General features: G+C 60.7%; 1 protein-coding gene across 1 annotated transcript in view; it reads left to right on the top strand.

Annotated features, from left to right (window-relative positions):
• ABR (active BCR-related) overlaps positions 1-12,812 on the top strand; it is a 183,406-nt gene extending 170,594 nt beyond the window's left edge. Inside the window, exons 17-23 of the mRNA XM_015566804.1 lie at positions 5,027-5,086; positions 5,335-5,444; positions 6,096-6,235; positions 8,127-8,261; positions 9,093-9,198; positions 11,585-11,732; positions 12,349-12,812. Coding sequence (XP_015422290.1) covers positions 5,027-5,086; positions 5,335-5,444; positions 6,096-6,235; positions 8,127-8,261; positions 9,093-9,198; positions 11,585-11,732; positions 12,349-12,438 — 789 coding nt within the window. The 3' untranslated portion in view covers positions 12,439-12,812. The remainder of the gene's footprint in view (positions 1-5,026; positions 5,087-5,334; positions 5,445-6,095; positions 6,236-8,126; positions 8,262-9,092; positions 9,199-11,584; positions 11,733-12,348) is intronic.
• The last annotated feature ends 199 nt before the right edge of the window (positions 12,813-13,011 follow it).

The following is a 13,011-nucleotide window of genomic DNA, read 5'->3' on the forward strand; positions in this document are numbered from 1 at the left end:
GCCAGCCCTGCCCAGCCTCTCACGCCTGTGGTCTGTCCCAATGACAGGCTGGCTCTGGTGTCTGCAGGGGACCCAGCCCAGGGCATGGGAATGCACCCGAGGAGGCAGGGGAAAGTCAGCCGGGACCGCCACCGTGGCCCAGGCCTGGGAGCCACCGGAAGCGGGCCCCAGGCAGACAGGGCACCGGCTCGGGGCCTGGGCACAGCCAGCACCGCCTCTGGCAGGCGTCCCCAGAAACACGGCCAGAACAGCTCTGCCTCCCCATTCAGCCCCCATCCACCTCTTAGGGCGACAGCGTCGCTGTGCCCAACTGACTCCTTACTGTTAGAGCACTTAGTTCTTACTAGTCCTAAAGACAACGCTGGGCTTCGAGGGACGTCCACGCCGCCACTCAGGGCAGGCCGCGGCCCGGAGAGCCCAGGGGAGAGCAGTGCCGAGCGAAAGAAAGGGCGTGCTCGGCCTGCAGAGGGACAGAGGCCGGGCAGGGGCTGTGCTGGGGGGACAGTGGGCTCTAACGGAAGGGTTAGCATCGAGGGACTGGGGGGAGGAAGTGGAGTCCTGGGAGCCCTGGGCCCCTGGTGAATAGGTCTCTAGGTCTGCACGGACCCATCACCCCGTGAGCACCTCTGTGCCTGGGCGTCCCCCGCCCCCTGCCCCGGCCGTGCTGTCATAGAAGGGCCACCACAGGCCCCTCATGGATTGAAGTAGCCCATGGGAGGGGAGGGGAGAGGGCGGTGGCAGACTTTGGGCCTGCGGGGTGGTTGACGGCGTGTGGTACAGTGGGAAGACTTGCCCACCCTCAGAAGGACCCGGTTTGGAACATGAGCTCTGTCACCTACTCAGGAGAGCAGGATGGGGACCCCAGACGCTCCGGTGCCGCTGGAATCCCAAGCACCGGGGGTGCCATGAACGGCCAGCACGGGGTCACCTGCCCCAGGCTGGAGACAAAGGGGCCGGGAGGAAGGGCTGAGACCCCTCGGAGGGGACCCCGGAGGACATTCCCAAAATGAAGGTGACACCACCATCGGGAGCGTGCTCGGGTGTGCACTGAGCACACGCCCCTGCCCTCGGGTCCTCTGATCCTCGGGCCTCTGCAAGGCCACTGGGTGTTCCCCATCCCGAACACGAGGCCGCTGAGGCCCAGCTAGGTCAGGCGGCCTCCCAGCTCCTGCCACTCTCCCCGAGTCTGCGGCCTCCCAGGTGGGGACGCAGGGTCCCCCAGATGCCCAGGATTCCGTGGCAGGGGCCCTAGTGGTTCTCTCCTGGACATTAGTCCCAGAGGTTGGCCGAATCTCCCTGACAGAGAAACGTCTGGGTAGGCAGATATGATCAGACCAAGTCCAAATGCAAAGGCTGCTCAACACGGTTGAGCTGCTCCCAGTGGCCATGTACAGCCCACTCGTTCATCACTTTCTCCAGCATGTCCTATGGCCCATTTCTACCTCCTGCTTGGGCCCCACTTTGGGGAGCCCCACTGCATGTGTATTTCCTGTAGGGTGAAGGAGGGGCCCTCTGGGGGTCTCCCCAGCCTGACCCTGTGCAGCCCCGTCTGCCTCCCTCCCTCAGGTGATCTGAGGTCCCCAGGTGCCTGCTCCGCAGGGCGGTGGATGGCCCCTATCTGCTGGGACTGGAGGGTGAGCAGTCAGGTGTCCCTATCCACACCATCCCAGGGGCCGGCCCCTCTGCCCCCAGCACTAATCTAATCAGGAAATAGCAGAGTCCACATTTCCCAGGGGTTATAAATAGCCACGGCAATGCAGGCAGCATCATTTCTCTGGAAAACGTGCCATGTCCCTCTACTCTGCACCCTCCCTTCTCTGTATTTAAATGACATCCTGAAATAGACTTGGCTTCCAGAGGCTGCTGGCCTCCTGGGAGACAGAGCGCCATTGTCGGGGCGCCAGGGGCTGGGCAGGCCTCCCTGAGCGGGTCCCAGGGTGCACCTGGAGAGGGGAGCGGGAATGAGGCGGTGGTGGGAACTTGGGTGGTGGTGGGAACTTTCGGTAAAACTCATCTGGCCTCGGACAGGCTGGTGCGTGCAGAACAGCTGCAAATGGTGCCAGCAGGCTGCGGAGGGCCAGGCCTTAGTGCAAGGGGCAGAGGGACCGGGAGGCTCCTGAGGCCTGGGGTTTCCCGGAAGGCTTTCTGGAGGAAGCAGGGCTAGCTCTGGGCCTTAGCAGAAGTTGCTTTTCCTGTCTCCGCTGCTCCCAGGAAAATGTAGGGCTGCGACTTGGCAGCTAGAACAGAAGCAGTGGGGAGAGAAGTAACAGAAGGGTTGTACTGGCGGTGCCTGCCAGCACCAGGTCCGCCCCAGGTGCCAGTCCATGTGCCAGGAGCCCTGATGTCTCCCTTCTAAATAAATAACGGGAACAGCAGCCGTCGTCTTCGCCCAGAGGTGCCGGCGCCAGGCCAGGTGCGTTATCTTGCAGGGTCAGCAGAGCCGATGAGTCTGAGAGACTTGACTTTGTCCCCCAGCTCTCACTTTGTAGATGTGCGGCACTAGGCTGGCTCCTCGTCCTCGTTCAGCCTCCATGTCCCCGTCTGTACAATGGGAGCAGCTATCAAGGCTGACACCTATGAGGCCTGTGATGATGGTTCATGGAGATGCTGCACATAAAGGGTTCGGCATGGTGCCAGCCTCACAGGAGATGCTCCCAAGTCAGCATTTGCTGTTGCTGTTTTCCATAGCAGCCCTCTGAGGCGGGTACGGACACCCCCGCACGGAAACCGAGGTTCAGAAAGGTAATGTGACTCGCCCCAATTCACACAGTTGAGAGAAGAACGAACATCTGGGCTCTCCATCCCTACCCTTTCCCACTCGGGCTGTGGCCAGATTCCACTGCAGGACCCGTGGAGGGGCCCCTGGCTCAGTCCGTGGCAGCTGTCGGGGGAGCTGGGGCAGCGGAGTGGCCTGAGGTGATTCTGGCCAGGTGCCGTGACCATGGAGTTGGTGTGTGCATGATGGAAGGTTCAGGAAGGACTTACCTCGAGCTGTAAGAAGCCCCAACGCACCCTGGCTTGCCCCGGGTGGGTTTCCTCCGCGGTGAGGCCTGTTGAGCAGCGGGGTTCAGACCGTGCACGTGTCCCTGGGGTGTGCAGGGACTCTCCAAGGGCTGCATGGCAGGGGGAGTTTCAAGGGAGTCAGTTTGCAGATCCTCAGCTCCCATCGGTGCTGTTGTCAAAAAGCGATCGTCTGGTGAAGGGCCTTTGACCGTCACCTCTCTCTACAGGGGAGCCCGAGGCTCGCTGGGGGCTGGGGACGTGGCCGGGTCTGCCACCTCTGGGGTGCACAGCAGAGGGGCCACTTGGGATGCTGGGGCAGGGGTTGGAAAGATGAAAGGCCAATGGCTGGTGATAGATCCTGTCTCCAGGTGGCTTCCCTTCGTTGTTTTTTACAACAGATGGAAATTGGCAGCTGAGAGGTTGTTTAAAGTAAATTTTGACAATGGGTATATGTGCAATTTAAAGCAACCAACAAAGAAGTTAAATACTGCTTAACATTGCTACCATAAAACTACGTAGGCCTCATCTACTTCTTTATGCGAACAGGATGCTCTGTTCTTTACATCTTTCAAAACAAAAAACCCCAAAATATGAACGGAATTGATGTTATACCCTGTCTCAGCAGGGCAAAGCATACCATTCATATACACACATGAACTAACTAAGAAAACACGCTCTACCCGTCTGCTTAAGGGGCGCCATTCCACCAAAATGGCCCTCCGCTGCTGAACAGTTATTACAGTTTCCAGCGTGGTGGTTAATTTTATTGTATGCTGCTAATTATTGTAATAACTGACCCAGAATATGTTTTGAATATTTAGAGCCTTGTGGTCTGAGGAAATCTTTCATTTCCATTTATACAGATACTCTTATTGAAGTGAAATAGAATAGGGTGACAAATAAAAGGCTTTCACATCAAAAAAATACAAACGAGGGCAAAGCCCTTTGGGAAAAGAGACTGGAAGCAGGCTCAGGAGGGGGAGGCGACGGGGGCGGCGAGGGCAGGAAGGGCCATGATGCCTTTGTCCGCGGAGGGCGCTGGGTATCGAATCACATGCTGTTTGGGCTTCACGGGACACATTTAAGAGCATGAGGTAACAGTTTTATTTTAAGATGTAAATATTTACATTACTTTGGAAATTCTATTCCTTGCAAGTATTTAAACTCGCCTTGGAAATATTCAGATGTTGATTTTAAAACGTGCCGGAGAGCGCATGGTTTTCAGATTTTGTGGGCGCACAAGGGAAGACAGTTTGAAGGCCACTGGGTCAGAGAAACGGAGTCCTGTCCCATCCCCCGTGAGGGAGGCCTCTGAGCTTCTCCTGTCATCCCCCCCCCCCTTCCCTGGGGCTCCTGCCTCACGTGGGGGCCGCCCCTGCCGAGAGGTTGGGGACCAACCGCTTACCACAGGCATCTCACTGAGTCCCCAGAGCACCCAGCGAGGAAGGCTCTGTTACTGACTGCAGTGAACCGATGGAATGAATGCGGCTTCCTTCGCGAGGTTAGAACTTCCCAGGGCCCAGGGCCATGCAGCTGCCAGCGGCAGAGCCAGGATTCAGACCCAGCAGCTTGACTCTGAGAGGGCTTCACCTCTGTCTGCATCGCACTGCCTCCCCATCAGCACCTCCACTGCATGGGCTACATCCCCCCCATGTCAGGGGATCAAGCAGATTGCTCACTGTTTGTGAGCCTCAGTTTCTGCATCTGTGAAATGGGTGCTAATCCCATCTCACAGGGTGATGGTCAGGAGTGGATGAGAGGTGATAGGCAAAGGTACCTAACACTGTGCGCTGCCTGCTTCACTGAGTGGGGGTTAGTCCTTCACTAGCCAGGCCGGGGGAGGGGAGCGCGGGGGCTGGAGGCTGAAGCCACCCTGAAGGGTTGATTTCCGGATGAGCCTCAGGCCCCTCTCCTGCCTTCCTGACCACTTAGCCAGCTTATGAGCAGTGGCTGAACAACAGAGCGATCTGGCTGGGTCTCTAGCTGTCATCTCTCTCTCACTGTGTCTTTTCTTTCTTCACAGTTGGATCCACAGACCGTAGAAACCAAGAACTGGCACACAGATGTGATCGAGATGAACGGGGTGAGCTGGAGAGAGAGGAAATGTCTGCACAGTGGGTGGGCAGCCCGGCCTCTGGCTGGTGTCCTCGGGTGCTGTCCTGCCCCTCAGCCCAGCCCCTCCCTTCTCCCCCTACACCCTTCCCTCTCCCACCCTACCAGTGTGTCAGGAGCCTTGGGTGCAAGAGGTGGGCTTTGTTTACAGTCCCGGCGAGAGGTCCGTAGGTTTGGGGGCACTCCTCGGACACTCACGCCTGCCTCACCCCCAAGCAGATCAAAGTGGAATTCTCCATGAAGTTCACCAGCCGAGACATGAGCCTGAAGAGGACGCCATCCAAAAAGCAGACCGGCGTCTTTGGCGTGAAGATCAGCGTGGTGACGAAGTAGGTGCTGCCTCCGTCGGGTGCGAGTGCTGCGTCAGTGCCCAGGGCCCCTGCCAGCCCTGCCTGCCCTCGCCTGGCCCCTGAGCAGTCGCCCTCCAGTTCAGTAGCCACAGTGGCAAGTTCGGAAGCCAAAAGCGGCCCGCAGCGGGTATTCTCTGCCGCACATGCTGCCTTAGAAATATGTGAGCCAGCATTGACACAGCGGGCGCTGCCTGGGAAAATGCCAGGTCGTCAGCCTCTCGTAATAAATGGGAAGATTTCACCTGGGCAGGGGCTGGCTGGACTCCAAGGAGTAGCCGCCCCTCGGAAAAGGGCTGCATCCTCAGCTCACCACCATCCCCGTCTCCAGGGCCCGACCCGCCTCCCGTGGGTGGTTACCTGCTGGGTCTTCCATAGCATTAGAGTCTGAGACCTAAGGACCACTCCCTCCCAGCCTTTGAGCTTACCTCCCAGCTCCCCCTTTGTCCTGCTGTCCCTCAGCAGGCGGGCTGGGTGGGCTGTGTGGGCAGCATGGCATGGCCTCTCAGCCCTGTCCCTGCCCCACCTCCCGATTCCAGAGGCCAGAGCTCTCCAAGGCCAAGTGTTTGGGGAGGGGTCTGTGTAGCCATCACTGGGGCCTCCCTCCACCCTTCCTCCCTTCTCCTCCCCCAGGCGGGAGCGCTCCAAGGTGCCCTACATCGTGCGGCAGTGTGTGGAGGAGGTGGAGAAGAGGGGCATCGAGGAGGTCGGCATCTACCGCATCTCAGGGGTGGCCACAGACATCCAGGCGCTGAAGGCCGTCTTCGATGCCAGTGAGTCGGAGGCCCAGTGGGAGGAGGCGGGTAGATGGTGCTCCAGCAGGCATGTAGAGGACAGGAGAGCCCAAAGGAGGCGGCGGGGAGATGGTGCTCCAGCAGGCGTGTAGAGGACAGGAGAGCCCAGTGGAGGCGGCGGGGAGATGGTGCTCCAGCAGGCGTGTAGAGGACAGGAGAGCCCAGTGGAGGCGGCGGGGAGATGGTGCTCCAGCACGCGTGTAGAGGACAGGAGAGCCCAGTGGAGGCGGCGGGGAGATGGTGCTCCAGCACGCGTGTAGAGGACAGGAGAGCCCAGTGGAGGCGGCGGGGAGATGGTGCTCCAGCACGCGTGTAGAGGACAGGAGAGCCCAGTGGAGGCGGCGGGGAGATGGTGCTCCAGCACGCGTGTAGAGGACAGGAGAGCCCAGTGGAGGCGGCGGGGAGATGGTGCTCCAGCACGCGTGTAGAGGACAGGAGAGCCCAGTGGAGGCGGCGGGGAGATGGTGCTCCAGCACGCGTGTAGAGGACAGGAGAGCCCAGTGGAGGCGGCGGGGAGATGGTGCTCCAGCACGCGTGTAGAGGACAGGAGAGCCCAGTGGAGGCGGCGGGGAGATGGTGCTCCAGCACGCGTGTAGAGGACAGGAGAGCCCAGTGGAGGCGGCGGGGAGATGGTGCTCCAGCACGCGTGTAGAGGACAGGAGAGCCCAGTGGAGGCGGCGGGGAGATGGTGCTCCAGCACGCGTGTAGAGGACAGGAGAGCCCAGTGGAGGCGGCGGGGAGATGGTGCTCCAGCACGCGTGTAGAGGACAGGAGAGCCCAGTGGAGGCGGCGGGGAGATGGTGCTCCAGCACGCGTGTAGAGGACAGGAGAGCCCAGTGGAGGCGGCGGGGAGATGGTGCTCCAGCACGCGTGTAGAGGACAGGAGAGCCCAGTGGAGGCGGCGGGGAGATGGTGCTCCAGCACGCGTGTAGAGGACAGGAGAGCCCAGTGGAGGCGGCGGGGAGATGGTGCTCCAGCAGGCGTGTAGAGGACAGGAGAGCCCAGCGGAGGCAGGAGGCCCGATTAGCGAGGGAGGTGCCTCGGCCTATACCTGCAGTCGGGTGGCGTGGCCTGGACCATTTCCGATCCCTGGGGCACAGAGGCAGGAGGCCCGATTAGCGAGGGAGGAGCCTCGGCCTATACCTGCAGTCAGGTGGCGTGGGCTGAACCATTTCTGAGTCCCTGGGGCAAGGGCTCTTCCTGCAGTTTATCATATGGTCCCCTCCCCTCCAGCCCCTACCCATTGCTACAGGTAAGGGAACTGAGACACAGAGAGGTCAAGACATTTGCCCAGGCTTACCCACCAGCTAGTAGGTTTTGAGCCTGACTTAAACGCAGATCCTTCTGACATCAGAGTCCAAATTCCTGGCTCTCGCTAGCTCCCAGGCTCCTGGGGTGGTGTGGGTGTCCCTGGGCGGCTGCCAGGCAGACACGGTCGGGAAGCCTGGGCTGGAGGGTTGGGGGGCTGGGGACATGCTGGCTGCTCAGTGCAACCTGGAGGCGGAGGCTTCGTTGGAACATGGTTTTCGGTGTAAAGATGTGCAGTGTCTTCCAGCGCAGGCTGAGCAGTGGGGAGGTTCCAGCTGGAAGGAGGGTGTGTGGCACATGGTTCGGATGTGGCTCCAGAATTCTGGATGATGAACTCTGCTCCCCTCCCCCTCCCCCCATGGATTTCAGTCCCAGACCGCCTGTGGGCACTCCCTGCACCCTCCCTGTCTGGGGGAGACCAGGCCAGAGTTGGAGTGGGTGGGGGCACCCTGGTAGGTGAGGGATGGGTGGGGAGGAGAACAGCCGCACCCAACCCGCTGAGGGCCGCACGGGAGAGGTGGCTCGGGCCAGTGTGGCCCCTGACCTCGCACCTCCTCCACAGATAACAAGGACATCCTCCTGATGCTGAGTGACATGGACATCAACGCCATCGCCGGCACCCTCAAGCTCTACTTCCGGGAGCTGCCCGAGCCCCTCCTCACAGACCGACTGTACCCCGCCTTCATGGAGGGCATCGGTGAGGCTCCGGGAACCTGAGGGCCGGGCTGAGCCAGGCCTGCTGACCAGCAGAGTCAAGAGCCACATAAGAGCCGGTGGCTTCCCTTGTTCATCGATCTGCTCACTGCACCTGAGTAGCCAGGGGGCAGGGTGCGGTCTGCTGGGGCCTCAGCCAGCGGCTGGGCCCTCTCTCACCTGCCTCTCTCCCCTCTTGTCCCGTGGGCTGCCCTCTGTGCTTCCTCCTTGGACAGTGACCCCCTCGCTTGGAAACCTGGGTGTCCAAGGAAATCTGCCCTGCAGTGGGTGGTCAGGGGCCAGCGCCCCAGAGCCGAGGAGAGCCTGGTTAAAGCTGGAGTGCACTTGAGGTGGCTGGTGCCATGGGTGGGGAGGCAGCGGAGGGCCCTGGCCAGCAGGGCTCTGGCCTCCATCCACCGGGGCCAAATCCAGGCCTGGGTGCATCCCTCCTGCCTCGTCTTCCCCTGGGGCAGGTCAGGGCTTCAGCCACCAGGAGAAATGAGCCCCTGGAAGGCACTTGCTGTGCTCCGGCATCCGAGTGGCTGAGAAAACATCCACGCAGTGTCATCCTTGTCTTAAACTTTGCCTGACGGACTGGGGTGGGGAACGGCATCAACCGCAAAGGCCTGTGCAGTGAGGGGAGGCGGGTGTCTGCTCCCCACCAGCTGCCCCTGGCTGAGTTGCAGGTTGTGGGTGGGGCCTCCTAGAGGAACTGGCTGTTAATAGGGCAGCCGGGGCTCCCCCTGGGTGCCTGCAGCCTCCTAACCACCAGGCGCTGGCCAGGGCTCCCCTGCCTGGGAGCCAAGCCCCGCCCCAGCCCTGTCTCTCCCCACAGCCCTGTCAGACCCTGCTGCCAAGGAAAACTGCATGATGCACCTGCTCCGCTCCCTGCCCGACCCCAACCTCATCACCTTCCTCTTCCTGCTGGAACACTTGAAAAGGTAACGAACAGTGTTCCAGTTGGGGAGGCGGGCAGGGAGCCCAGGGCAGGCACCTGCTGGAGAGGACACACCTGCCGCAGGTCCCACCAGGAGAAATGAGCCCCTGGCCCCTCTGATGTGTGGGGCAGAACTAGCTGCCTGGAAACGACCCACAGAAGGCAGCCCCTGCTGCCCCTGGAGGGCCCCGTGGTGCTGGCATCTGCCGGGCCCTCCGCCAGGGCGAGAGTTTGCTCTTCAAGTTCTTACACTCAAATTCTGTTTTGAAAAATATTTGGGTTCTAGTAACAGCCTGGAACATTGGCCACCGAATGCTTGGAAAGGCAAGGCTGGAGCCAGAAACCACGGGTGGGTTTGCAGTCAGTGGGTCATTCAGTCACCTTGGCATCTTTCGAATGGAAAGCATGGGCGGCGGCAGGATGCGCTGCGGGCAGGCAGCGTGCGTGTCCGTTCTGTCTGTCACGCTCAGCTGCGTGCCCCACAGTGTGAAGGTGTGCTTGCTGTTGGTGTCATGGTCGAAAACGTTAGCAGCCCTCGGGTTTTGACCACACTTAACGGATAGGGCGACGGCCCAGCAGGGATTTGCTCTGGTTAGCAGGCCTGTCCTTAGAATCCCAGCTCCCAAATCCTAAACTAAGGCCTTCCCCCCTTCTCCCCGTCTCCTTCTATAATCGGGCCAAACCAGGAGCCGCTCAAGTTGAGGCCTGCGGCTAAGCTGCGACTGGAACTAGCCCTGAAGGTGTCCTTCTCGCTCACTTTTGGGCCCAGGACTGTCTGGGGTGTGAGTGGGGAGCGAAAGTCCCCAGGGGTCCCTTCAGTTCGCCTTCCAGGACCGAGGCGCCTGGGGAGGGGCTGTGCTTGGGCCAGGTCCCCCCTGGGCGCAGCCCCGGCCCTCAGGCCCAGCCTCCCAGCGATGGCTCAGGGGGGCAGCCAAGACCTGGAAACGCCTGGGACTGTGTCTTGTTTTTCCCATTATGAGACATTTTCCCTCTGGTTTGGCCAGGACCAGAGCCCCAACCAATTCCCAAATAGTTTGGCGAGCACTGCGGGGAGGACACAGAGGAGGAATGGGAAGGGAAAATTCATTAGGTTTTCCACCCTGGGAACCGGGCACAGTCTGTTCCCACATCTGGGCCCCTGGCTGGGGTGTGTGTGTGTGTGTGTGTGTGTAGGGGCTGGGCCGGCTGCACAGCTGCCTCCTGGCATGGCCATGTTTGTCTGCCCGTTTCCATAGCAGTCAGCGGGCACATCCATGACTCTTGCCTTGGGGCTGGGAATGATGGTAGATTTGGGAGTGGGGGGAGAGGCGCTGCTCGGGGCGGGTGGGTCTCAGCCCCGGAGACATTTCCTAGGACTGGGTAGGCCCAGGGCCTCTCTGATGTGTGGGGCAGAACTAGCTGCCTGGAAACGACCCACAGAAGGCAGCCCCTGCTGCCACTCGGGAAATATCTACAGAGCGTGTGGCCTGTTGTGCAAGAGAAGCAGAGGAAGATCCAGAGGGAGGGCCCTAGGCGGTTTGGCTCAGTGGATAGAGCGTCGGCCTGCGGACTGAAGGGTCCTGGGTTCGATTTTGGTCAAGGGCATATGCTCGGTGGCAGGCTTGATCCCCAGTGAGGGGCCTGCAGTGCAGGAAGCAGCCGATCAATGATTCTCTCTCATTGACATTTCTATCTCTCTCTCCCTCCCTCTCTGAAATCAATAAATATATATATTTTTTAAAAATATCCTAAGGGAGGCAGCTCTGGGTCCCCTGAGACAGACCCCTCTGGATAAGGTTTGTTCCTGCCACACACAGGGCAGAGCGTTGCGTTTAGTTAGCACCTGCTGCGGGGCTCCAGCTCCCCTGCCTGTGCTCCTGGCCCTGCCCGCCCCCCACTCTCACTCCTGCCTGGGCCACGCAGGCGGCCTGACTGGTCACGGGGAAAGTGGGTGAAGAGGGCGAGGAGCAGGGGCTCTGGGCAGGCCGCCTGGGTCCATCCCAGCTCTCCCACTTGGTAGCTGGGGAACTTCAGGGAAGTCACTTAACCTCTCTGTACTTTGGCTTCTTCATCTGCACAGTGGAGACAATAATACTTACCCGACGGGTGCTGAGGAGGAAGATTTATTACCGGGAAAGTTCTCGGGCTGATGATGCCATTGTCTCTAAGGCAGAGGTGTTGGTGTGGGTCCTTCTGACGGTCTACCATCCGTTCAGGGGTGGCCCCAGAGCGGGGGCTCTGTTACAGGAATGTCCTGGGACGGACGTAGCTGGGGACTTGGTCCCTTGACTCCCTCCCTACCGAGAGGTCTCTACCCTTAGGAGAGGAAGGCTGGTAACCACCTTCCCGGAATCCTTCTAGGAGCTCCTACACCTGCTGAGAACTGACCTCCCCCCTCCCCGCCCCCTCAGGGTTGCTGAGAAGGAGCCCATCAACAAAATGTCCCTTCACAACCTGGCCACCGTGTTTGGCCCCACGTTACTGAGGCCCTCGGAAGTGGAGAGCAAAGCACACCTCACGTCGGCTGCGGACATCTGGTCCCACGACGTCATGGCACAGGTACGACCGCACGGCCGTCTGTGGCCGGGAGAGGGTGAGGCCTGCTCCCCGAAGGATGGAGAGAACAGCTCAGAGCCCACTCCCCTTCGCTCCTGAGCAGCTGGGTTTGTGGTTTGCAGGCTGTCACCGGGGAGGCAGGACCTTGGACAGCCCTGCCCTTCCCAGACCCAAACAACAAGTTCATACTCAGGCCCCGAGGCCAGGGGCCCGGCGCTGGCTTCAGTCCTGGGCGTGCCTGTCTCCGAAAGGAAGCCCAGGGGCCGGAAACGCCGGGGGCCTCGTCCTCACCGTGGAAGCTAGGACTGCTTCTGGGCAGGAGGCTTCCTTGGGACCCTACAGGACCCAGAGCAGGGTCCGGTCTGAGGCAGATGTCAAGCCAAAGCCAGCCTCTGGAGGCAGGCTGGGAAGGGGCCCCAGGCTCCCACCCTCTGCCCTGCGGCACCCCCTACTGCTGCAAAGGGGCAGGCGCACCTGGGCTGCCAAGGAAGGGGAAGTGGCAGGAGCCCACCTGAGAGGGAAGGGGAGCAACACAGCCTACGGGCCATTTCTTCTCCACAGACCAGAAGGGGGCCATGAGGACAAGGACCTCACCTCAGTCTCCCCTGTCTCCCCACAGGTCCAGGTCCTCCTCTACTACCTGCAGCACCCCCCCATTTCCTTCGCAGAACTGAAGCGGAACACACTGTACTTCTCCACGGATGTGTAGCCCCAGGTGGGAGCTGCGGGGGGTGGCCGAGCCAGCCGCTCTTGCTGGGGGACCGGCACAGACTTGAAAGACTGCAATAGGAAACTCCCAAACCCGGCACTCCAGGCTCCAAGGGACGCAGGTTTCCAAGAACTGGAACACGTGCACCTTTTGTGCCGCCTTGTACAAAGCCAACTGACCCGGCCCAGCCTCGCCACCACACCCGGGCTCTGCCCTCTGTACCTCCAGTGTGTCTCACGCTCCGTGCCGTTTGGGGTTGTTTTGTGTCTGTTTGTCATGCAGAAAAGGTAGGGACTGACCCAGGACGGGCACAGACGGCCTGCTTTGTTCTTTCATTTCCTCCAGCACTTTCTTTCCTCCCGCGTCCAGTCCAAGGGCTTTTCTTTGGCTGCGTAACTGCTGCCCGCTTGTCCTCTCTTGGCCCTGCTCCCAGACTGCAGTCTCCTGGCAGCCTTCCTCGGTTCCCTCCACACTCCCCCCGCCCAGCCTGCCCGCGTGCACGTGCAGCCTCGGTTTTCGCTCCTTCGCCTTGGAAGTCGTGAGGAGGCCCCGGGTGACGGTGACCATGTGGCC

The sequence above is a fragment of the Myotis davidii genome, unplaced genomic scaffold (genome assembly GCF_000327345.1).
Source record: "Myotis davidii unplaced genomic scaffold, ASM32734v1 scaffold363, whole genome shotgun sequence".
Classification (NCBI taxonomy): Eukaryota; Metazoa; Chordata; class Mammalia; order Chiroptera; family Vespertilionidae; genus Myotis; species Myotis davidii.